This window comes from Gopherus flavomarginatus, chromosome 4 (assembly GCF_025201925.1).
Source record: "Gopherus flavomarginatus isolate rGopFla2 chromosome 4, rGopFla2.mat.asm, whole genome shotgun sequence".
NCBI classification, from domain to species: domain Eukaryota; kingdom Metazoa; phylum Chordata; order Testudines; family Testudinidae; genus Gopherus; species Gopherus flavomarginatus.
In genome coordinates, this window is record NC_066620.1 from 189857100 (window position 1) to 189883669 (window position 26570).

General features: G+C 40.9%; 1 protein-coding gene across 1 annotated transcript; it reads left to right on the plus strand.

The window, feature by feature from the left end:
• Window positions 1-3572: 3572 nt before the first annotated feature.
• Window positions 3573-25817, plus strand: TRIB2 (tribbles pseudokinase 2). Its single transcript, XM_050950941.1, has 3 exons — window positions 3573-5158; window positions 9445-9737; window positions 24267-25817. The coding sequence occupies exons 1-3, from the start codon at window positions 4889-4891 to the stop codon at window positions 24733-24735; spliced, it is 1032 nt and encodes a 343-aa protein (XP_050806898.1). The 5' UTR covers window positions 3573-4888; the 3' UTR covers window positions 24736-25817.
• The last annotated feature ends 753 nt before the right edge of the window (window positions 25818-26570 follow it).

Below are 26570 nucleotides of genomic sequence, written 5' to 3' on the forward strand. Positions count from 1 at the left end.
CCTGCTCCACCCCTTCCCCCAAACCTCCACCCATGCCCAGCCTCTTCCTGCCCTGTTCTGCCCCCTCCCCTCAAGCACTTCCTGCACACTGCTAAACAGCTGCTTGTGGCGGATGGGAGGTGCTGGGAGGGAGGGGAAGAAGCTGATTGGCAGGGCTGCTGGCGGGGGGGGAGTCTCTGGGGGGGAAGGGGAAGGAACTGATCCACGGGGCTGTCGGTGGGTGCTGAGCACCCACTATTTTTCCCAGTAGGTGCTCCAGTCCCAGAGCGCCCATGGAGTCGGCGCCTATGCAACACTAGATGTTTTTCTAAAAGATAGGCTTTAGGAATTATTTTGAGGAAGTTCTATGTCCTGTTGTTACGTGGGAGGTCAGACTAGATGGTCACAATGGTCCCTTCTGGCCTTGGAATCTATAAACACCAAAGCTGTACTGCTAGAGAAGCAGCACTATCAACCCATGGTTAGAGTAGAGAAATTAGCCAGGAGACCTGAGTTGTGCTGTACTTGCTCTCCAGCATTGGATGACTGTCACAGAGTGGTTGGCCCTTTAAAAGAAGTTGAGCCCAGCTTTACCTGTGACAGATCAACTACCTCCCAGCTAAGACTGTTTGGCTTGGGATCATGTAATTATAAAAGCCAACAACTAGGCCAGTGTGGGGTGGAGAGCTATAAGAGGCTCCTGTAGGAGACCCTGGGGCCGCTACTAGACCTGGGTTGGTCCCTATGGCATGAGACACAGTCTATAAGAAGATTGGAGAAGAGCTCCTGATAGTAGGGGATCTCTGACAAGGAAGCCCCTGGGTCAGGGGAAAGGTAGTTGAGAGATTTATGCTGAACTCTTATTTTGGGGTTTGCTACAGATTGTTAGTGCAACCAATAAATGTTTCCCTGAAGAAAGGGTATTAATGGACCTTGAGTGTAATGTTTAATCCTTCCTAGACTGAGGAAACAGACCAGCAGCTTACAAAGACACTGAGTCTTCTATCAGTTCCAACAAGTTTTACATTGATGTTACTCAGTGGAATAACTTCCATGTGAATAGAGATTGAAAAGGTTTGATTGTTTATTCAGAAAAGAGACCAATAATAGGAGACATGTTAAAAAAACAAAATAAAAGCATTAAAAAAATGGCCCAGAGGGGAAGTAGGTTGGTAGGTTCAGTTCTTTCACTTTCATTACATAAGAATTAGGGGACTTTTGGTGGATTTGAAGGATGGTAAATTCAAAACTGATTAAAGGAAATATATTTTCATTCAGTGCACAATGAGACTATGGAACTCATTGCCACAAGGTATCATTGAGGCCAAGAACTGTAAATATTTGAAGAGATTAGGCATCTGTATGGCCAACACAGCTATTCAGAATTATCCATGTTAATGCTATGTTTTTGAAGGAATATAAAATATCATGCTTCAGGATGTAAAACAATTTCTAATTTCTAGAACTGGATTTTTCAGGGGCAGAGCATCCCACATCTGCCTGCTGGAAGATTTCTTACACTTTCTTCTGAAGCTTTTGGTGCTGGTCACTTTCAAACACAGCACACTGGACTAGATGGATCCCAGGTCTGATTCAGTATGGTTATTTTGATGTTCTTATTATCCTCTTGAGGCAGCCCCTTTAGGTCAAGGTTGATCTGTCTTGGCAAGACCTGCAATGCTGCTTCTCACTTCGGCATCTGTTCTGTTCATAGAGGATGCCACCACTGGGCTGTGAATTCAGTACCTTCTCTAAATGGTAAATGAGCTTTCAGGTAACTTTTTATTTATAACAGACCATCTCCCCAAGATGCCTGGGGAACCAAACAATATTCAACACATAATACAAGTTGCTATCATTTAAATTTTCAGAAGAGAAGAACAAATTGACTAAGGTCTAACAATGGAACATGGAGGCATTGAGAAAACTTATACTAGTGGTGGTTCTAAACTATGCTTGGTATTTCAGGAGAAATGAGAGGTGACCTTCACAAATTGTTGCAAATTAATGGCTATACTCTTTTCTCCCTTACCTCCTCCCCTAAACAAAGGAACTGGTATTTACAAAGGGTTAAGCCCTGCAGTTTCCTCAGCACTGACTCCCCTGTACAGGATTTTGGCCCAACTATAGGCATATTCGTTTTCAATATTATTTTATTATATCTACATTTTTGGTACATTAACAGTGGATAGCTGCAGCTCAGAGCTTTTCTGGGATAACACAAGACCCAAACCACCCTGGGAAGGAATAAGTGAAGCGGAAAGAGTGCTGGCTTAGAAAGAGCCCTTGCTAAAGTGTTTTCCAATCCAAATGTCTCTTTCCCTTGCACATGCCAACACCTCCCTGTGGATTCATTTACAGCCTATGTGCTACATTCATTAAAATGTATTTCTTGTGTGCAAAAGGCAGATGGATTCTCCTATACTGAGATTATTTAATGTTTGTTAGAACACCCCAAGTTTTTGCCAAGAACTATCACACAGACACAAAGGTCGTTGCCCCAAACAGTGGATGCTATCTCCCAGAATTCCAGATAATACCCCTCCCACCTCTCATCTGTCACAACAAAACCCTGATGTGAGCAGTGAATGCCCAGTTTGCATTGCCCTGCCTTGCATCGCCTCACTGCTGCAGGGCAAAACCATTTCCATTTTCTGTTGCATGCGGCTGTCATTCACGCCTGGATTGCACTCTTCTGCTTTTAACACTGCTCCCTTTGCTGGCTCCAGAACTGACAGGAAGCCAAACTCGAGGGAGAAAAACATTGGGCCTGGGGAGCTATTCATTAAACTTTACATACATCCAAAATCAGTTGTAAACACAGAGGAGTTTTAACAAGGAAAAGGAACCCCACTTGTGCTTAGAGGATGACTCATTCATAGGTTCCTTTATGTAATACAAATGAGTTTGCTCTCGCTACCTTCCCCTCCCCCCTACAACACCTTTTAGGTTTGGAACGGTGATTACACTAGTCCTGGAGTGAGGGCAACTCCTCCCACTTAATTACACTGGGAAGTCACTGCTGGTGCTTGCTTCAATATGTTAAGACCCACGTTGCTTGGAAAAACTGATTTCTTCATTGAGAAGAAAAAAAAAAGCCTTGGGCTCCCATGCCCTCGTCTAACACACACAGCATTCATGCTTGCAAAGAGAAAAAAAATGTTGGGTTCTTATTTTAGGAGAGTTTATTCCATTTTTATTAAGGACAAAATCTATTAAAAAAGGTTAATAAACCATCCCCAACCGCAAGGTTCACACAGTTTCCAACCAGAATATACCAGATCCCAGGCAAATAAAACGAACGGAAAGCAGAGGTCAGTAAAACTCGACATGCACAGATCCAAGCATTGACTCAGTCAGCTCCAGTGACTTGCCAGCAGCAACTACAAAGCTCCTATTTCACAGCCTGTGCTGCGGAAGGATATTTCACCTTGTTTACCCTGAAACCGGCTCATTCAGTGTGAGAGTGAGTGGAGGTGGGGAGGGAAGAGAGATGGGGGGTGCAGGGTTGGCAGGCTCGCTCTGTGATTGATGGTGCTTTGGCTCAATGAGGAGGCGTCTCTGTGTGGGGTGGGCTTCTCCTCTGAGCCAGTCCGCTGTGCGGCGGTGGGGATTGTGCAGTCAGCCTTTGCACTGGGGCACAGGGTAAATGTGTTGCTGCAGCTGCTGACATTGAGTAGTGAGGCATAGAGCGAGCTAGAGAGAGAATCCCAGCCACGTAAGTAACTATTAATACATGGTGGAGGGATGATGTCTTGCTGAAAGGGATCGGCCCGGCCATCCCTTTCTTCCCTCTTCTCTTGCCTCTAGGAAATATATCAGATCCCTGCAATATTTTTGAGAGTGATTGCAGTTTGTCGTCTCCCCCTCTCTTGCACATTCTCCGAGCCTAAAGAAAAGAAACCGCCAGGATTTTTCTTCCTGCAGTTTGTTTTATTTTCTTTTGTGCGTGAATTCTGTTAAAGCGCTTGGAGGCCCTGCGGGAAAACACACGAAAAAAAACCTCGTGCAATGGATAGCTAAGACTCTTGATCGTGTCCTTGATTGCACTTTTTTCTTTGATTAAAACAACAACAAAAATATTGCGTTGCATAATTGTGTGGATATTTGTGCACATTTGTTTTGGGTTTTGCAGTTCATTCTGTTAAGGCAAAAAAAAAAAAAATCCAAGGCAAACCGAAGTATTTGTGCAGGTTTTTTTATAGCTATACTGTATCTTTTGTGGGCTCTGCTGCTGCCGCTGACCGCTCTTTTAAGTTAAATGCTCCCTCTATTTTTTGTTGAATTTCTGGATAGCCCTTGCTATCAGAGGAAAGGTTCAGACGCCATCTACAGTTAAAACGTAGGCAACTTTTTTTTCTTTTGCCTGTATTAAAAAGAGAGAAAGAGAAAGGACAATCCAGTCCTTTATGCAGCACGTTACTTAACCTTTTTGGGGTTGAGCGTATTAAAAATTTTAGTAGGCGTTCAGGGCACCAGAGACTGATACCGAATCAGCCTCCCCCTTCTTTTTCCCCCCTCTTTGCTCTATTTATATTACAGCCTCCCTGCGAGGCTGCGTTCGAAAACGGAACGTTGCAGCTCTCCACGTTCTCAAATTAGTTACTTTGTTGCTCTCTGAAAAAAGACAAAATCCAACAGTCAAACGAGTCGGTTGCTGTACAAGAAACAAAAGGACCTGCGGCTAAATCCTCTTTCTCTGATCACACGGTTCTCAGCACGCTGCTCTGAAGGTGATCCGCTTGCAAAACAATCGCTTTGATATTATTGTGGGTTATTATTTTTGGTACTGTTTATCTACGTAACCCACCCCCTTTAATAACACAAAGGCAACTGCCGCTGGACTGGCAAGTGACTGATCTTCACCCAGGGGTTTGGTATATAACTTTGGTTGGTTCTTTCAATACCCATGAACATACAAAGGTCAACCCCTATCACAATAGCGCGATATGGGAGACCTCGGAATAAAAACCAGGATTTTGAAGAACTCTCGTCTATAAGATCTACCGAGCCAAGCCAGAGTTTTAGTCCGAACCTAGGCTCTCCGAGCCCGCCAGAGACTCCTAACTTGTCGCATTGCGTTTCTTGCATCGGGAAATACTTATTGTTGGAGCCTCTTGAGGGAGACCACGTTTTCCGAGCCGTGCATCTGCACAGTGGAGAGGAGCTGGTTTGCAAGGTAACACCTTTCTCCATTATCTTTTTAAAAACCAGATCGTGTATTGATTTATATTTGATCGGATATCGACTAGCTCGATTGTTCGATCCATTTAAAACCAAATCCCAAACGAACGGAATTAAACAGGCACCCTGTAACTTTCCCCCTCACTCTAGACAATGGCCACGTTATAACGGTGGCCTGGAGCCAAGCTGCCTTCTACCCAAGATGAACTGTACTAGGAAGAACCATCTTTAAAATATATTTAAATGTTAGTTTGATCATGCTATAACGTGATCCTTCCCCACTCTCTTCAAAATGGTGCCCCCTACTAATTTGAAGATACTGTGTTGTCTTAGTTTATTTCTTTAGTTTGAAACCCTTGCAGGTTGTAGACAGCTTTGTCTGAAAAGTGATTAAAAATCCACCTTGAATTAATCCTGCTGAGCTGTGAGCCCTCGTTATTGAGGAGGTTGGTTGCAAATAGCATCCTCCCCCGTTGCACAATTCAGCAAGAATAAAAGCTGTACACCTACGTTTTTTAGAAGCGCAGACAAAATACCTAAGCCACTCTTTGTAGACTGCCTGCTTTTCAACGCCCCCACCCCCATTTTCTTTTAACATCCGAAGGTGACCCATGGGAAAAGGAAACCCACATGCCTGCACCTCTATCAAGCAATGTATTTCCCTTTCGGTCTGAAGGAATATTTTTTCCCCTTTGTTCCTAAACTGCACTGGTTACATTTTTCATTGTCTCTGGTGCATTAGACATATGCTCATTCATGTAAGCAGTAGCAGTGTGACTGTATAGCAAATTGCAACCCTGCAACATGCACTTTAATGCTTGTATTGTTCCCAAAATATATAATTATGCCATTTAGCAATCTTTTGTAAATTTCTGGTGATGAGTTGTCTGTGTAATGGACAGTAGCCAGACACTCATAATTATTCAAAGGATTGGTCATAACATTGTTGGTTATCGCATACTTTTAAATTTGATTCACAAGAAGTTATGGACTAGCACATATTGCAAGGGGGGGTGCTAATTTACTCCTTTCATCTATTTGTAAAAGATTTTGATTCAGAGGGTAATATAAATGGACTCCTCATTTATGAGTCATAAACCCTGATTTTAATGAAGATTTAGTTTACACTTGATTTTTTTGTGGGGGGAGGGGAGGGGAGAGGGGAGTCTTTTGTCCTTGGAAGCTGAGTGATATTGCATGTTGTACAAATGCATGCATTATGTTACCAAAATAAATACAAGTTGAAATAGAATTTCTAGAATGAAAGCCAAAGAGAGCTACATATTAGGACAGTTGCATTGTCTTATGAAATAAGGCTATCCTGCTGCTTCTCTGCATGAAATTATATAAAAACTTGCATGGTTAGTAGTAACTTCATTGCTGTGCTCTATTTTTAGCACGTTTTTTCTCCCTTAGCTGCAAGTATTGCAGCGTTTCAGGATATTTTTATGGCAGAGTGCAGCAAAATTTCAGTTCCTCAAAGGGTGAATTTGTTTTGTTTTCCCATTGAGTCATACACTTTTAAGATGCTGCTTGTTTTTTTTTAAACTTTACACCATTCAGTTTCCTTCAGAAGTGTGAGCCACTGCTTGTCATCCATACCCTGAAAATATTTAATTTGCCTTGAATCTCTAGTTTAACTGAGGCGTGATCACATTCCTATATTTTCCTCAATTATGGTGTACTTTAAAACACCCTACAGTAGCATGGCTCCTATTTGACAGATATCCTCCCTATTAAGACAGCTAACAAGTTTTACCGTCTGGTATCCTACTGAGACAGTCTTAACTAATTTCTTGCATGAGCATAAGATGAAATAGCGCACACATCCTGATGATGTTCAGATCCATTTGGTTGCACCCACTAACTACAAATGCCATTAGTTGCTTCTGGGTTCAGTGGCATTTGAACAATGGTGTCTGCTCCCTTCCTCTTGTTAACAACTGAATCAGACTGCTTGTTATTGAACTTGTGTTGAACTGAATCCAGGGATATTACATAGGTTGGCTACAAAAAAGCCCTTTATAAGAAAAACTTCTGGATAGTGACAGTATGATAGTACTTTAGAGAAACAAAACACACATGGTCTGTTGTCTTACATCAGAGACCTACTTGATCAATGTTCCCTCAGAACTGTGGAGTATAACATGGGTAGTTGGTGGTGTTTTTTTAAGGACACTACAGTTGCATAAGAATTGTGGAAATGGTATTTCAGATGAAGACAGTTAAAATACTGGGAGGTTCTGAAAGGCCGTTTTCATTGTTATGGCAGCTACTTTTTAGTAATTCCAACCACTTCTAATGTGTTAGTTATTAAGTTTTTGAGATCTCTGCACAGATCCAAGTGTCAGTGAGTTTCCCTCTGGAATGAATTATGCAGTGGGGTTTTAGCAACAAACACTTTTGAGTGCTGCCTTTGTGGTTTATCATGTCACCAGAACCCCTTGATGCTAATCTTCCCTCTTATAAAATGAGTTGGGTTAGTTGGGCGTCTGCCTGTCTGAATGACTGCTGCCTGTGATGGAGTATAGCAGCACAGGTAAGTGTATTTTGACCCATTTTGTCAAGTGTCCTGCTATCTTGGAATGTCTCCTGAAGAGGGAATTTTGTCAAAACTGTGCTTTGAAGCATTAAAAACCTTAGTTTGTTTTAGAAGCTTTTTGTAAATTGTTGTTGAACCATGTCAGAAGACTTTAGTCTTAAAAACTTTTAAAGCTTCAGAGGAAATGACAGTGATTGCCCCCCAAGGAGGCAAACTAGGATATGAAAAGCAATCATATTAATGGGAGTTTGGTTTAAGGACATACCAGCTCCACTCAGTGCTGTTAACTAAACAATACAAAGAGTAGCCAGTTGCATCTCTAGTGGGACCAGATTACTGTTATGAAAGTAGCAGTACACCCCAGAGCATGTTGGACAGTAATAGTGTTTCTCTGGTGCTGGAAACACTCATCCCTTCCTTTGTACCCTACAGTGCATCTGGTATAATAGTATAACAGTATAATATAATACCCTCTTTGTCATCTGTTGCTCTGCAGTAAGAAAGTGTAAGCATTCTATTATTCTCTATGGAATCTTTCCACTGCTTTAGATTTTTTAATTGACTGAAATACTGATTCATTCATAATCACTAGACTATAGTAACATTTTATATTTGGATTTCTCAGCATCCTTTATGCATTTTTATAGCCCATTCACAAGATCATTGATAACCTGCTTACTGTTTAAAGTGACAGTCAGCTTTTAAAGGGACACTCAATTATATTTGCCCCAAGATTTAATTACTTTTTAAAAGAAAGCTTATATAAAGTCTATAAAACCAGTATTTCCATAATGTTTTTCTGACCTTTGAAACACAATCATTGCAAAAGTGAGAATGTGAAAGTGAAACTGACTTCTCTGATTTTTCTTAGCAATGAACATAAGTAAGAGGAAGTAAACAATATTAATGGTGACAAATTTGATTTTAAACATGAAAAATGTTAAGGCTTTAAGGAGTTAGTAAAATAAGTAAAGAGATTTGTTGGCTTTAGTTTGACAAGATCTCTTTAAGCACAACTCTCCACAGATTGTTCATGGTCTCTGAGGTCTTAGCTGGATTTCTTCAAACAGGTTAATTTGATTACTTTTGAGGCCTGACACCTTTATATATAACTATGGCCCTCAAACCATAATGTAGATTACAATTTGGGTTTAATCACATATTGGGTCTTCAAGTCATTCACACTATTACTTCTGGAGAAAAACCTCTGCTGATGGTATGGCTGCACTTGCAGCTGTATAGCGCTGTTTTTGGAGCGCTCCCGCTGCAGCGCTTTGAAGTGCGAGTGTAGTCGCGGCGCCAGTGCTGGGAGAGAGCTTTCCCAGTGCTGCAGGTACTCCACCTCCCCGTGGGGATTAGCTTACAGTGCTGGGAGCCGCGCTCCTAGCGCTGGGGCACTGTTTACACTGGTGCTTTACAGCGCTGTAACTTGCTGCGCTCAGGGGGGTGTTTTTTCACACCCCTGAGCAAGAAAGTTGCAGCGCTGTAAAACGCCAGTGTAGCCAAGGCCTAATTAGTTTAGCATTCCCTTCCAGGTAAGGAGGCATAGTCTCTGGGTTTTTACCCCCCCAACGCCAGGCATAAATGCACCTGCCAATTCCACACATGGCAAAAAGAGTTGTAAAAGCAATGTACATACACAACAACAAATTTCTGTACAGTGCTGAGTGCCAGATATAACTACCGCTTTGTACCTTTATGCTATCTTTAATCCTTGTTTTACTGTCATTGTTTTCTAGGTATTTGATATTGGTTGCTACCAAGAGTCATTAGCCCCGTGTTTTTGTCTACCTGCGCACAACAGTATCAACCAAATTACTGAAATAATTCTTGGGGAGACAAAAGCGTACGTGTTTTTTGAAAGAGGCTATGGGGACATGCATTCTTTTGTTCGTACCTGCAAGAAGCTAAAAGAGGAGGAGGCAGCCAAACTGTTCTACCAAATAGCTTCTGCTGTTGCACACTGTCATGATGGTGGACTGGTATTGCGGGATCTCAAACTGCGAAAATTTATCTTTAAGGATGAAGAAAGGTAAGAACTTTTTGCATGTTGGACTTGGGATTGCTGTTCGAATGGGTTAGTTTCTCTCCTCTTTGCTCTTCTACAGCCAACAAATTCTAGGTTAAGGTTAATATTACACTGTGTGCATTACTGTAACCCTATTTCTCTATGGTTGATGAGGGGAAAAAACCCTGCAGATCTGTGCATCGATGCCTGGTAAGGGAAATGCTTTGTTTAGGACAGTTTCCCTCCTTTCCTCATGCTCTGCTACCATCCGATCTTTGGAGTAGGGGTGCCATATTTGAAGTGGGCATATTTTTCCTCTACCAACTACGTGAGGATTTTAAAGCCAAGTAGTATGGACATTTAGTATTGTTTCCAGATCTTCCACCTCTGCACTGTGGAATCCCTATTGTCCTGATTAGCGATTGGCTTCTGGAGGAAGAGGCTGGCTGCATAGAGACAGGTTGTGTACATGGAGGAGAGAGTGTGTGCAGAGGCCTGTGGCAGATCCCCAAGATCTGTGGGATTTGGAGATTAAAGTTGCTGCCTGTTCCTAAGAGGGGAGGAGGGAAGAATTGGCTTAATGGTTATGGCACTGCACTGGGAGGTCTGTTTTCTCTTGTTTGTGGCACAGACTTCCTGCATGGCCTGCATTTACATAAAAGGTCTGTGGTGGTTGGGTGTGTCAGCTTTTGAGTGCTCAGCTTTCAGATTCATGAGGCCTGATCTTCAAAGTTGCTAAGCAGCCACAGCTCCCACTAGCTTCACTTAGAGTTCAGGGCCCTGAGTTCCCCACGGGATTTGGCCTTAGGACATCCATCTGGAAGGGGGATTGACGCTGACAAGAACCCTGAACGCTTTGAGGAGAATTCTCAGCGTTGTTAATACCATTTATAACCAGAGGTGGCAAGGAGAGTGCAGTGATGGTTCTCCAAAACCAGCAGCACTGACTTGTTTGTTTTTCTTCCTATCTCCTTGCTTTTGTGGTGAGATGGTTCTGGATATAAATAGATGAAGGGGATATTGTAGCAGACTTCAGACACTTGAAGGTTAGACTCCTTTCCCTGTGGCTACCAGTTCCCATTAATTGTGTTCCATCATGCATTTCGGTAGTGATTTCTGACACATCATTGAGCCCTGCTGGAGCAGTGTGGAACGTGGGAGAAATATTAAACTTGAAGGTGACCTTCAAACAATTTAAAATAAAAGGGAATGGAAAGAGGTGGAGCTTTGTGCTTTTCTGTCCTCTTTTATGATGTGTATTGTTTTGAGGTTGTTTTTTTGTTTTGTTTGTTTTTTCCCCCCTTTCGTTCATGAAGAAAATTTATGCCTACTTAGCTACAGGCTGACCCAAAAGATGGAGGGGCCACACCAAAAAGGTATAGAGACAGCAATCTGCTGAGAAGTGCAGCCCTCATCCCCAGCTGCTGGAAACTGTGTGGGGTTGGGGATGTTATTCCCAGCAGGCTGTTCTTGACCTTGTTTGGGAGCTTCCTCTTTCAAATCAGTCATGGCTGAAAGACTTCTGATCAGTTTGAAGCCCTTTAGCTGGCTCCTGGGAGAGAGAAGGAGTTTTCTTTCTCCACACAAGAGTCACTTCTAAGTTTTCTGTTTCTCTAACGTCCCAGTCCTGTGATTCCATTGAGTGTTTGCCTGTTCTTCTGCTCAAGCTGTATCAGAGTGAAATTGGCATTTTCACTGCTGTGCACAGGATTTTGAATTGCTTTAATGCAGGGGTCGGCAACCTTTCAGAAGTGCTATGCCGATCTTCATTTATTCACTCTAATTTAAGGTTTCGTGTGCCAGTAATACATTTAACATTTTTAGAAGTTTTTTTTCTATAAGTCTATAGTATATAACTAAACTATTGTTGTATGTAAAATAAATAAGGTTATTAAAATGTTTAAGAAGCTTCATTTAAAATTAAATTAAAATGCAGAGCCCCCCGGACCGGTGGCCAGGACCTAGGTAGTGTGAGTGCCACTCTAAATCAACTCGGATGCCACTTTCCGCATGCGTGCCATAGGTTGCCTACCCCTGCTTTAATGGAATCAGTCAGTGTCTTGTCAGTTTCATTTTTGTGGCTGTTCAGGAAAGCTATGAATAGCAGCAGAGGCACTTGAGAGAGCCATCTGCAGGCTGAGGAAGACAGTGCTGCCTCAATTCAGATTTGGAAGTTTCTTCTCAACCATGAGGAACAGAAACTTTCTCTTTTTCTAATTAGAGTTTTATGGGTATCGTCAACTTAAAACTCAAAGTTAAATTTTGTAGAAACAGGCTTTTACTAAAAGCCTAAGACAAACAGAAATATTTTCGTATTTAATTCCCATATAAACAGTTATTTAGAAACAAATAGCTCTTCCCCATTTTCTCCTCCCACTGCAATACATAAGACCTTTTTCTTCTCATCACTGGGAACTTAAGGGAAAAGAGCACTAAAGATTAACATTGTGCCCAGTCTGAGATAAGTGCAAGATGGAAACAATTGGGTTTTTGCAATTGTCACTGTTAATTTTATTATTAATAAATATTTATATCATGATAGCACATAGAGGCTTGGTTTAGAAGTATAGTAAGAAAACTTGCATACGGTATTTTTAATTGGCAATGTCATTTTTACTCTGTTAATAAACATTTTTGCACAGAGAACATAATATATGCTCACAACATGTGTGGTTATATATTGTAGTGAGTGGGTGTTGATCAACGAGAGCAGAGTTACTATGGAACTTTGCCCTTTGGAAATCCTGCACTAAATGCTTCCCAAGAGCTGACTACATCATAAGGCACAAGGCCAAAGTATAGGTCTGTGCTGCAATAGCACTGCTTTATTGTTAACATTAATTGGAGAGTCAAAACCCAATCAATTATTAACTAAAAGAGAATGTTTCTTCTGATTTTTAAAATACCATATGCTTAGAGGTTAAACGGCTATTGTTATTTTTAAGCCAGTAACAAGAAAATTAATTTTCATCCAGGTGTCTCAGAGTGATTTACATACATTAAACCATTTCATATCTGAACAAATTGAGACCCAGTCAGGTGAAACAGATAGTGAAAGGCAGAAATAGAAGAACTAGATTCTATTTTTATTTTTCTTGACATGCTCCAAACCATCAGAAAGGAATCAATCATCACTTTCAGTCTGCTGCTGCTGCTGCTGTATTTACTCTCTGTAAAATCTTCTTGCAACTTCCTAGTTCACTGAAGATGTTGTAGAGTGCGTCATTCGGTGACATCCAAAATACCAGGCATTTCAACAAGGCTGCTACTGCTTGTGATGTTGCATTCTGAGAAACATCATCACAGAAACCAGCAGCCTGCTTGGAATGCATGGTATTTTGGATGTCACAGATTACCGCTGTCTGTGACATTTGTAATGAACCAGGAAGTAGGAGGAGCAAATAAAAAGAAGTGTAAAATTGTATGCCTGCTGAATAACTTGGGCTTCTCAGCTCCTGCTCCCCGGGCCCTCGCTATTTAATTGGGGTCCTTCTGCACAGGTTTCTGTTCCTAACTCTTTTCATATTTGTTTTTTGCAACTCATCTTTAATATACACACGCACACATGCATGCACACAGCCCTGTTAAACTTTCCTTTAGTTGATGACCATCTGATCTTTATTTCTCTAGAAGCAAGGTTGGCACTGTAGCATTTGGCCAGCACTTGAGTGAAAATTCTCCCACTTTTTGGCTGCTTTTAGCTGAGAGCTGCAAAAGCAACTGAGGATTAGGAACCAAATCAATAAATCTATGTATTCTTCAGAAATAGTTCAAATTCATTTAAAAAAAATCAATTTCAGGGTTTCTCAGTGCCTACTCTCTTCTTTGGGCCTAATGATGTCTAGGAATATGTAATCAAGTCCTAACGTTTGAAGTTGTATTACAAGCATGCACATTTAGAAGCTTTCTTACCATTTCTGAACCTATATAACAGCTGCAAATTAGAAAGATGTAGGGTTTCAATCCAACAAGGTGTACTGAGTGCCCTTAACTCCCACTGACGTCGGCACATCATAGGTCTGAGCCCTAATTCCATTCATGACAATCTGGTGATATCCTAAAGCAAAGCTAGAATGTGATGGTGCATTAAGTTTCACACTCTCTCTAGTATGCACATGTTGTGCTTAGGATTCAGTTTTAAAGACCTTTTAATCTAAAATTACTGTTGCACAGTTAAAATCAAACAAAAAATGGGAAGAGTGATAGATTTATTTTCCCCCAGTGATGGTTACATCTGTCAGCTTCATTTGGAATTTGGGGGGCTTAGCACGTCTGCAAATCTGGCCCTAGGGTCTTACAGCTGTGTTAATTTATCCAGCTTTGAGAGCCTATGTATTTGAGCATTGTTAATTGAATTCTATGAAATATACAGATATGCACTGTAGTCAGGGTAATGTTACAATAGTACTATTGCGTTTCCTGACTTTGAACTATGCAATCTAACTGTTTAATGTAACATAAGGTTTTTTGCATTTAATTTACCCTTTTTAAATACAAATTGTCAGGGTGAAATGGACTGAGCTTAATGTTGGGATTTCAGAGTTAGACTTTTAAATTCATACCTCATCTCTGAAGAAGTAAAGACCTTTAAGATGTTGCTGTGGGGGTGGAAACATTTTGTAAGGCTGGGTTAGAGAGCGGCTGCGCATCTGTTTATGTAGTGATAGCTGTGACTTTGCTATATAAAATTCAGGGCTAGACTTTCAAAACAGCTCAGCTTCCATGTAGGAGCTGACCAGCTTTTTGTTTGTTTGTTTTTGGCGCCTGATTGGGAGCTATGTTGGGTGCTGTGCACTTTTAAAAATCTGCTCCTTACATTTTAATTTTTAAAAAGTTGACTGCTGTGGAATAGTTGACACACACTCACAGCACAAGATGTGCAAATACCACCTCTCCCTTTTAGAGAGAGAGAGAGAGATAGAGAGAGAGAGGGAGGCAGGTTATTGTTTTATAGGTTTGTGGGGCTTTATGTATGCTCATGTCATGAGATTTTTTTCTCCTATAGACTGACCTAGCAGCATACTCTGTGCCTTTGAGCAGAGAAAATGTGCAGTTCTCCCAGCTGTTCCGCCCCCCAATGATGTCACAGAATCTTCATTGAACTGTGCTAAAAATAGCTGTGTGCCCAGTATTGCTATATATATATTAAAGTAATTCATCAGTTTTATATAAAACATAATTATTCCAGAAGGAGCCACACTGAAGATTTAAGAATCAAATCAGTCTGTGTATGTAGCATGCTCTTTGCATTGGCTTTCCTAACACAAGTATCACTTCTCCTATCAAGGAATTATTAATTTCTTATAGCATTTTAAAGACTTCACTTATATTAAAATATTAGCTGTCATAATGTTTGAAGCATAAGGACCTTGCACATTTATTTTCATTTTCCCTATCAAGAACGATTAATGTTGGTATTCCAGATATTGTAATTTTTCCTTGTTCTTCTAGTAAATATGGGAAATTGCATGCAGGTGAGAGTTAATCAAAATAAATATAACTTGACACTTCGTCCTACGCCAAGGCAACACATCCAGCACAATCCACTAATTTAGAAAGCCTGTGGTAGTGTAATATGTATTTATTTGGTACACTGAGCAGTTTTGTTTTGTTTTCTGGAACTGCTCAGTTCCTTAGGGCTAATGTATTCTGCCTTAAGGTAACTTACTTCTGTTCTTTGGCATCCTTACCCAGTAAAACGGATCCCACAGAAAATTGGAGCGAAGATTTAATTTGCTGCATATTTACTGGCTATTAAGGCAAGGTCTACACTACAAATGTACATTTGGTATAATTACGTTACTCGGGGCATAAAAAATTCACCCCCCTGAGTGACGTGGTTATACTTACCTAGCCGCCGGCGTAGACAGTGTTGTGTTAACCGGAGGGCTTCTCCTGTCAACATAGCTACCATCTCTCCCGAAGGTGGATTAACTGTGCTGATTGGAGTAGCTCTCCCATTAGCATAGTAGCATCTTCACTGAAGCGCTACAGCACCACAACTGTCCCACTGCAGTATTTTAAGTGTAGACCTGCCCTAAGTGACTATTTCTCTTATTTTGGGCAGTGCTGTTTCTCCCTCCCTCCCCTCCATCCACTGTGCGTCCTCCCCACATACTCCTGTATTGTATTGCAGTCTGCTGGTTGCATTCTGATGTTAGCAACCTTTAACCTTGCTTAGAACACACAGTGAACAAACAAGCTTTCTAGGAGTTAGGGAAACTGTTCAAAGAGCTTTCAGTTGTAGCAATGGCAGTTGTGTAAACAGAGCTTTCTTAAAATAAAGATGCAGAAACAAAAGTAGGTTTCTTTTCTAGACCGCTCTATCATCCTCTGTTAACCTAATCTCAGAGGAAAGGTGTAGCATTAAATAGTATAACTTGAAGTGTGGAGGGTCTAAGCATAGATCAAATCTCAATCCAGAAACTGAGGCTCTTTCTCATTATTTTGCCTTTGACAGTGTGTGGGAAGGCTGGATTGTGTCTTCTCAGGCAGTAAATCCTCATTCATCAAACTTCAAATATAAAACAGAACAGTTAAGTAACTTTTGTCAGCAGCCAGATTCATGATCCCTTTGCTCTCTGTGTCGTTCGATTGCTAAGCCTCCTTTTTTATTCAGATTTTTATACGGTGCCTTTTTGCCAGAGTCCACGAACCAATCGACAAACCTTAAGCCTCAGAATGTCCCTGTGAGGTAGGCAGATATTCTCCCCATTTTATAGAGAGGTGAATGTGGTCATTGTGGTTAAGTGATTTGGCCAAGATCACAAACAAGAGAGTAGCAGAAGCTGGGAATAGAAGCCAGGAGTCCTCTCTGCTGTTCTAATCCCAGTACTGAAGCACTGGTTTCTGGGAGAGCATGGGAGCTCCAAATTGACCAGACAGCGATTAGAGAAGACTGGGTCCTCCAACAGGAGTTGACTATGCCTTGTGGAATACCTGCACCACTCCCACCTCCCTGGAAGGGGTTTTCCCCCTTCCTCTCTCCCGCTTCCTGAGACCACCTTCCATCATTCCCACCTCCGTAGCTATTTACCACTTTCTCTGAGGGGTCTGTTACTCTTCAGTGCCTAGGTGCCTCCACACTCTGCTGTGCTTGAAGCACATAAATAATGCTTCATTCAGTCTATTGGCACTCTCCTGTGATTGGCACTCCTCTTCTCAGGTGTTTCAGACAAGTCAGCAAGTGGCATGCACCATGTACCCTAAGAGGGCTGCTCTCCCTCACCTTGTGCTGAGGCGATAATATTGCATCAGCAAATTCCTGAATGAACTGTGTAATTCTGACCGTGCTCAGCATTTCGTTTTGAATTCAAGTCAGTCACGTTCTAGTTACATTGCTGACTTTCCGCAGGGTTTTTGTTGACGATGGTAACTGATTTCCCCTCCCTCCCATCCCCCGCAAGTTTTGATTACTGGACATTTGTTTCACTTAACCAAAATAAATATTTGGCCAATATGCATTGCCTACATTTTCAGAAGTGGCTAGTGTTTTTTTGGTTGCCCAGCTTGAGATACCTGAAAGGTGCTTGATTTTTTCAGGCCGCCCGCAGCGCCCAACATTTTGTGAAAACCAGCCTCATGTAAAGTGTCTCAAATTGAGCACCCAAAATCTAGCCGTTTTTCAAAACTCGGACTGTTTTCCATAGATCCAGTTTTGCGCAATGTAAGTTGTGGGTGCTCAGCACCACTGATGATCAGGTTGCTTATTTAGTGTGTCTCCTGAGGCAGTAAACTTGGGGTTAGTTCTTGTATTTCTTGTGGACAGCTATCTTAACTAAACCAAATGCCTGTCTTTGTTCCTTCTGCCATTCCTGGTGTAAAAGGCTCTGGAGAACATGGTGGATACAGGTGCATAGAGTTGCAAGTGGAGCCTTTTAAAACCATTGATCTCTAATGTGATCTAAGGAAGATAAGTGAGTTCAGATAGCCACCTTATCCCAGATACTTATCAAATAATGGAATCCTTGTGGTCTTATCCGTCACTGAAAAAAACTGAGACCTCTTGAGTTAGAAAAGTACAGAACCGGAACTACATTAACTTTAGTGAAGGTCTTGTGTCCTAAATCTATAAGAACACTGATGGATGCATTATAAGGTACTTCTACTGCAACATGCACTTACAAACAGTACCATTACATGGAATTCTGTTCAGATGCTGTACAAACAAGATAGTGGGGGACATGTCGTCATCCCTCCTGTGGGTTTATCCTGAATGCATGCAGGGCAGTCTGGGCCGGATTCTTGGCTGATGTGAGCTCAGATGATGTCAGTGGAGCTATGTCACTTTACACTAGCTAAGGGTCTGGCCCTAAATTTCTAAGCCATGCTCATCACACTGGAGTCTAAGCAACTGGGTTGAAGTTTGCACTTGCAGAGGCATTCTTCTAAGGAGGGTGAAGGAATCTGCACAGTTCCCATTACTGCATGATAGTGGGGTGGTGGAAGAATCTTTCCATTCCTTTGGTAATACGTATCCTCCAAAGCTGCGCTGTTTAAGCCACCTCCCTCTTGCTCCTTGCCTTTGGAGAACTGCCAGCCTGTGCCTTCACTGTGGAGCCTAATCCCTACCGAAAGAGTTCTGTGACATAGGGGAAAGGAGGATTAATACTGAGAATGCAGCACTTCCCCCTTCTGCACTCCATTGCTAAATTGTTGCAGGGGGAGGGAAGGGGTTGTCCCCTTTGCCCTGGGTAAGATAGCATGGCCCTTGGAGCAGAGATGAATTTTGAACTAAATTATTATATGTTCATTTTAGCAAATGTTGGGATTTAATAGTGTGTGTATCTAAAGTAGACGTTCACTTCAAACTGCTGTCCTGGTTTGTTTAGAAGAGGTTCTTTTCTCTTATTTACAATAGTCAGTTCGCGGCAAAGAATAGTGAGCAGTGCCAGCGTTTTCTCACAAATCTGATGGCACAGTCAGGTGCTCAATTTTTACCTTTTAGAGTGAGCTGCTACTAAATTACCCTATTGGACTTGATTATTGGCTCTGTAGGAGCAATTCTTGATCCTGCCTGAGTAGTCTCTGTCCCTGGAGTGGGGAAAGAGTATGGCTCAACAACAGTCTTTGTCCAGCGAGAGCCAGGTCTGTGGGGGCCAAAGAAAATGCCATTCTGTCCTCAGCCAGAATGATGTTGCCTATGACATGGTCATGTGGATGTCTTGCGTGTGTGGCCTAACCTAGGAAGGAGTCTTAGGATGGAAGGGGTAATTTTTTCTCCTCCTCACAAACTGTCATTTGACATTGGTTTGCTCTCTAGTGCATAACTATAGAGATGTGAACAAATGACTATAGAAATTGATTTCTAGTCTCTTGGAGCACAGGGGTACTGGCTAAATTACTGTCATTCCTGAACACTCACTCCCAACAATGCTTGACTAGCAAGTAGGTAATGTACCTACCAAGTTAGAGGTGAGAGTAGTTTCTTGCCCCTTTCTTGAAATCAGCTGGTATTGGCTACTGGTGAACCACTGGTCTGGTGCAGTATTGCAGTCCCTATGTTCCTAAAACGTTAACCTTACCTTCAGCTGCTGCAGCCAAGAAGTCAGTTTCCGTATACACTGTATCGGAGAAATGTAAGAAACAGATGCTGTTACTAATCACCCCTTCAGTTCATGCATGGCCTTCCTAACTAGCACCTCAGAAACACCCTTTCATTCACACTGTATCTGTTGAATGATCAGTTTTTTCCCTTAGTGGTAAAAATGAGCTTTGAGGCCTCTGAATAATTCCACTGATTCTAGTTCTGGAAATCTTGTTTGCTTTGTGGAGAACATGACTGAAGCTGGAGTGTGATTGCAGAGTTTTTGTGGCTCTGGCTTCTGTGTGTTAAAAGGCAGTGCAGTAATTTGTCAATAATCCCCAAACTCTGCAGGGAGGAATAATGTGAATCACTGTGAAAAAGTGTAGACTGTATGATAACAAAGCTGTCTGCCAGGAACTGATGCCAACTCAGGAGGTTACATTGAAGAATCTTCTAGAAGAGGTTTAATTGATCAGGTTTTGTTAGATTACTGAAGAGCACAGTCTGAATGCAGTCAAGTAATGAATGGCATATTGATAAGAAATTCAGAGTGGTATTGTTTTTCATGGGTTTCCCTGACGGTTTCTATGGGGACAAAGACGCATTTCCCGTCTGAGTACCACTGCTGCCCTCTGATTGCACTTCTGTGGTTTCATTCACCAGTAATGGGAAAGCATTCACAGGCAGAATAGCTTCCCCTTTTTAAATAGCCTTGATTCAGGGTTGTATTTTTTTTTTTAATGCATTAGGCTAATGCAGTGTTTTATCAATGATCTGATAGATGCATAATGTTCTTTTTCCAAGTGCTTATTCAGTCTCTTCATTTAAACTTGAAATTATGTACTGTAATTATGCAGGCCTTCACAAAAGTCTTTGTTGCACTACAATATATGTATAAAGTGACTCTCATCTGGCTTTGGCAGTTGTGTACATCTGAACTTTAGGGATTAATTTTGCATCAGCCATTCCTATAGTAATTTTTAAACACTGTTCCTGTTTCTGTCATTAGTGGATTTATTGGGAGAAAGGAAGGATTTTAACTGAAAAATTAATTTTTTTAATTTTCTTTTATTCCAAATTGGTAACAACACAATGTGAAGAGTTTCAAAACTGATCATGAATTCATTTTAAAATACTTGCACTAGCCTGCTAAGACTCAAATTTAGGCTTGCCTGTTTACTCTGAAACTGGATGACTTTCCCACCCTTTACACAGAAACCTACATTTTCAGGAATGACTGGACAGCCTAAAATTGCTAATGTGACGTGCCTTAAAAGGGCGAGTACTCATGCCTTCTGAAAATCAGATGTTTTAAGTTAGACACTCCAAAACAGAGGCATCCAAAATCCCTTGTCACTTCTGAAAACAAAGGCCAGATTATTTTTCTCCATTGCTTTAAGGGCTAGGGAGGTTGGGTTTCTCTCTTTTCTCCACCAAACTCACTGAATATGGGTCTTGGCATCTAAAGCGTTTGGAAATACCTGCACATATTCTGTGTCTGTGTGTAGACAGCTTTATCATATGATTGGTTTCCTCATACCCTTAATGTTGTTCCCCAACAGGTAAAATTTTTTCATTGTTGTAAATTCATGCTAGTCTTAGTGATCTTTCACAAAAGCAGCCTAGCTAACTAAAATGTCCAAGCAGTTCATGGTACATGAGTAGGTACTAATTTATATTCAGTACACCTGATGTGTAAGAACTTAAGAAAGCAAGCTACTAGTTTTATACAAAATGAAATGCAAATATACTAGCTTGCATGTTTAGTGATCACCTTCACTGAAACACTGCCTCTAGCAGGGCCACCATTTCCTTGCTTTAATCCATAAATAAAAAAGAGAGAGAGAGTGTGTGTGTGTGTGTTTGTAAAATATATATATAAAAAAGATTGGGGGTGGTCTGTTTATGTGTCCTCAAGTCCACTCAGAAGGATGAAAACATGGCTGTTTGCTTCATTCACTCATAGATTACAGTGGAGCAAGCAAAAAATGGCCGGCTGCTCTTCAGTTTACTGGCTTAAACCACACTTGCAATAGCATGCATATAGGGCTTGATCCTGTAATGCAGGGCACCTTGCATAAGGCTCAAGGTCATAGCAAGGTTTTCCGTTTCCAGTGTGTGTGCGCGTTGCTTGCTTTTATAACAAAGGAAGCCTCTTCTCTCATTGGATTTCTTAGGAATCAAATAGTTTTAAAGGGAGAGGAGCAGTCTTTCTGGTCCCACAGCGTCAGTTTTGTACAGCACCACTCAGTCACAAGAACATAAATGCTTGGGAATTCAAATAACTTGATTATAAAAGTAAAAAAAACACACACACAAAAAATACTCACTAGTCTGTCTTTCTCTTTTTAATCCACAGCTCTATTGGAAATGTAAAGTATAAGGGAATAAATACCATCTGAGTGTCAACAGCACAGGGAAATACATAGAGGTGCATGTATTGGATTCCCTCCCACAAGTTGTTTATAAATAGAATAGTCCTCTCCTGCCTGTGTGTGTCTGTGGTGGGGGGAGTGTATTTTACTCGGTTAGTTAACAAAGGTGAACTGATGACTTTGCTGCTTGGCAGTTTAGTGATCGAAGTGCACATCTGAGTAACTCTGCTCTACATCTTGGTGGAAAATATGACGGGCTACAGTACTGGGACCACCACTTGTGTCTCTGCCTTCAGTTTCAGTCCCACTTTGCCCTGTGCTTTTCTCTCCTGTCCTTTGTCCTTTTCTCTCTCCTCTCTCATCTTCCCTCCTTTTCTATTCTCCTGTGTAGATAGAGGAACAAGTGTATATTTAGGATTGCAGAGGAAATCCTACCAGCATTCTTAGTCAGCTTCCCTCTTCAGCTCTTTTGTGCATAAAGAGGTTCTGAACTTGACACAGAAGGAAGCTGACCGTGATCTTGTAACTTTTCCTGTTTGAAGTATAACTGCACTGGATTATTATTTGGAATTCTAAAGGTTGGTTGCCTGTCCATCGCCACCAGAGGTGTCTATAAGCCGGCAATGGGTAGTTAATCAGGAAGCTAATGCCTGGCACAAATCTCATCACTGTGCACTAAGGGAGAAGACATTGGCCTATTTAATCATAGAATGAACTGCCTTTATGTACTGTATTTGGGAGCCAGGAATTCTGAATTAGGTATTTATGACTTCCTTATTCAAGGCACGTTGCCAAAAGGGCTTTGACCTCGACTAGTAAATGTCTGTAGATGTCGAAATGGTCTGAGGGTGGTTGGAGAGTTTATAGAGCAGTCTGCTATATAGCACTTTACAACAGAATGCCCTGATTAGTTTTACAGGTGTCGCCCTGAGCCATCCTGGATCCAGTTCTAAAGCCAATGTAGGTCATGCTTGCCTTTACTACTCAAGCCCAAGCAAAGTTCTCAGTATACATTTAAGAAATAGGACTCCCTTTTTGTATCTTAATACTTAGTAACAAGGTGCTTTCTAATGAAGGGCTGCGGCCTGCAGTCTGTTCACAGCCCCACCTGTGAATTTATGGTTTTGGAATACTGTCTTGTACAGGGCCTGTTCTGGTCCTGGGGCCTATCAGGGATCAATGATGACAAGAGACTAGGACCATATTAGCCAGTGTCGGGTTATGATCCCTGATGTGAATGTTTTACATTGAACACTCTGTCTCATAAAAGAAAATCCTGATAAATGTCATGCTTCTTTTCCATTCAGAGAAGAAGGGTTCCAGTGTGCTTGCATTACACTAAAATTGTTCCTAAAATACCTGTCATTACTGACGAATAAAATCTATAGACTAAAGGGTAACTAGTGTCAGTGTCCCCTCTGTCAGTGAAAAGGGACCTCAACTTTAAATGCTATATAGATATGTACAGTTAGACTGTACTAATACAGTTATGTAATAAGGAAGCTTGGAGTCATTTTTCACTTTAGTTTGAAATAAAAGAAGAGAATTTGCCACTGCAGAGATTATTCTTGCATTGTGCTAACAAGTGCATGACACTTCAGATATGAAGAGCTTCCAATCTAGATACACCATTTATATGGTCCTGCTGAAAATCGTTTTTTGTTAATCTGTCCATCACAAAGAACTGTATTGCCTTCTTTCTCTTGATTCCCCTAAGCAGGATAGTCTTGTTTTAATCTGTTAAATACCATTTTAACATACCTAACTAATGTGATGCCATTTAAAGGAATGTTTGGGAAGACTTAAATTTTATTTGTATAGTTCATTCTTCCTGTATTGTGTGTTCGGGTTAAAGAGAAAAGATATTTTAAGATGAGATTGTGACTTAATTATTCCAGTTAACTTCAATGGGACTAATGTGAGTGACTGCTCACCAGTGTGAATAAGGGAGCTGTACTCTAGCCCTTAGCTGGTATGTACCTTTTTGGTCTATGTGAGGAAAAGGCTATGTTATTTATTACTAGTAGATTATTACTGTACCAGCTGCTCCTTGATTCTGAGCTTTATCCTCTTTCAGATGTCACTTCACCAGACAGACTGTAAGTGCTTCATCTGAAAGTTTAGTCAATTTGTAATAAAAAAAATTCTCTAGTTTTTATAAGCTAGAGGCTATCTCTTGAGTTTCAGTGAACTGGGTAATTTCCCTCTGGAAACAAAGAAACCACCCTAACTTGCATAATAAAAGGGGAAGAATCAATGCCACAAGAACAACCTAAAACACATCCCACTCCCGTTTGTTACAATCTTAGTGAACTTGGCAATGAAAGACTCCACCATACTCCTTTAGCAAGAGCTCTGGAATGACTTCTCAGACATACCTTACTGTAGTTAACTGAAGTCTTGTTACCAAAAAGTGTAGGCACATATGATTGGGGTTATATTTATTCTCTTAATAAAATCAAATGTCTGAGTGGGAGGGAAGAGACAATGCACATGTTACTATAAGTAAAGGAAATCTTAGCCTGAGAATGGGGATTCCAAACTGATGCACCTTTTTAGGATTATTGATTTTTCTGACTTATTATTATCATAATCGTGTAACTGCAATTCATCAGTGGGTTTAATGGTTGCCTCTGTTTTCTTGCTCTACAGGACTAGAGTAAAATTGGAAAGTCTAGAAGATGCGTATATTTTACGAGGAAATGATGACTCTCTTTCTGATAAGCATGGATGCCCGGCCTATGTGAGTCCAGAGATCTTGAACACAAATGGCAGCTACTCTGGCAAGGCAGCAGATGTATGGAGTCTAGGTGTCATGCTTTACACAATGTTAGTTGGACGCTATCCTTTCCATGACATTGAGCCTAGTTCTCTCTTCAGCAAAATCCGTCGTGGGCAATTTAACATTCCAGAGACTCTTTCCCCCAAGGCAAAGTGCCTTATACGTAGCATACTGCGCCGGGAGCCATCGGAACGGCTGACTTCACAGGAAATTCTGGACCATCCCTGGTTTTCTACAGATTTTAATGTCTCTAATTCAGGATATGGTGCTAAGGAAGTATCAGATCAGCTGGTGCCTGATGTCAACATGGAAGAAGATTTGGACCCATTTTTTAACTGAGCACAAAGACTGGTGTTCAGAAGGTACAATAACCTAGAGATGGTCACATGAAGGAGTCCTTCCTGACCGTGTTAAATCACATCCTGCATCAGCCTAGCTTGGTAGCAAAAGACACTTGGAGTTCCTTGGTTTGAGAAGGAATCTCCACAAGGAGCTAATATAACAAATGTAGCATGGGGACAGATTTTGGGGGGAGGGAGCCTTGCTATCAGGTTCGATTGATTTGGAGGGCTGTGGGGGGGAGACAGCATGGAGCAATTGTAGCTTCTCACCTTTTGGAGCCAAGGAGACTGACTGCACGTGCCAATTCCAGTGCAGCTGTATCACTCCTATTTCTGTTTCATTAAAATAGTTGCAGTTCACAACAAGTAGAGAAACTTTTTGCCTCAACACGCATCTTGGCATCGCACTGTTAAATATTTAACTTCAGCCATTATTCAGGGAAAGTACAATTGGCTAACTCTCTTTTTTTTTTTTTTTAAATCTGATGTCTAATAATTAACGGGATTCATTTAAGAAAAAATTAGATGCACATAGACATGAAAAGTGGGTGCTAAAAAAATAAACAAAAGTTCAGTTCATGTCTCTTGATAGCTATTTTCAACTCATATTTCTTCTAAATATACTACTTAATATTCTTGTCAGGAAATGACATTTTAATGCTTTGTTCCCTTAAGGGGAAATAACTGTCATTTAACAAGCTGTTCTGTTTTGTGTCAAATGGTTTGTTGCAGGAAGCTATTATTACTCAAACTTCCAGATGCATTACTGCTATAATAGTAAAAGAAGAAAAGAAAACCTGTATTATTTTTAAAGGGTTTGAAATACTGGCTGCCATGTTTGCCATGCTGCATGTATGTGACTGTAGAGGGCAGAAAGCCCTTACATCAGTTCTAGATTCAGAACCAACCTTTTGTTTAACTGACTGGCCCACATGTAAATAGAGGGCTCTTTATTGAAGAAAAACATTAACATTTTTCTTTTGAATTCCTCTTGAGAAGGCAACTGTTCTATTTCTTTGGTTTTGAGGGGTTATTTTGTTATGCCCTGAATAAGAAATAAAAGGGTATTAATAAGCTGAACATTATTATAATATGGATACTTCTCCCGTAACATACGCAGTAATATGCACCTTTTGTAATGTCAAGACTTACTCTATTTATTGAAGAAAATGTCACAGTAGTGATGTATTAAGCCAGTACTTCAATTACGGGTTGACTTGGGATGACATGTTACATGCTGTAGTTAACACATTTCTTTTCTGTTCAGGTATTTCTGTCCCTGAATAACTTTTTATTTAGCTTTTTTTCTAGATAGCTTTATTTGATTTAGACTGGCAAATGGTTTTTAATTACTGCTTTTATATTGCTGTATGATATTGAAATCTCTTGGCATAAATATTTGTGTTTCCAGTACCTCAGTTGTTCTGATATTACTGCCTGTATACGTTTTGTGAAGTGGTCATGTTTTTTGGGTAGGTACATGTGGACTCTGTAGTATGTAAATGTTACTTGAATTTGTGCTCAATTATAGTATGTGGCATGTGCGTACAGCTGCTTGGCATTTGACGTATGGATGCTATTTGCCTGCCCTGCAGGGAAGTTACGATCCCACTCTCGAAGATGTTTCACGGGCCTTTATCAAAAGATGAAGCTAGCTGCAGCTGACCTGCCTTGGTTCTATTTTGGTAACTAAGAATATAAAGGGAGTATGTTTTTACACTCTGAAGATGGTGCTGTGTCAAGAAGGACTTTTTTTTTTTTTTTTTTAATTTTATAAGTACCTTATAGGAGGAAAGATTGGTGATGTGCATGGTGGGGTTTTACTGCCTCTGG

Bases quoted from the DNA above. Each gene is read 5' to 3' on its own strand.
- TRIB2 (XM_050950941.1), top strand. From the start codon at position 4,889: ATGAACATACAAAGGTCAACCCCTATCACAATAGCGCGATATGGGAGA. The intron at 5,159-9,444 runs GTAACACCTTTC...ATTGTTTTCTAG, and splicing joins GAGAGGAGCTGGTTTGCAAG to GTATTTGATATTGGTTGCTA. The intron at 9,738-24,266 runs GTAAGAACTTTT...CTTGCTCTACAG, and splicing joins ATCTTTAAGGATGAAGAAAG to GACTAGAGTAAAATTGGAAA.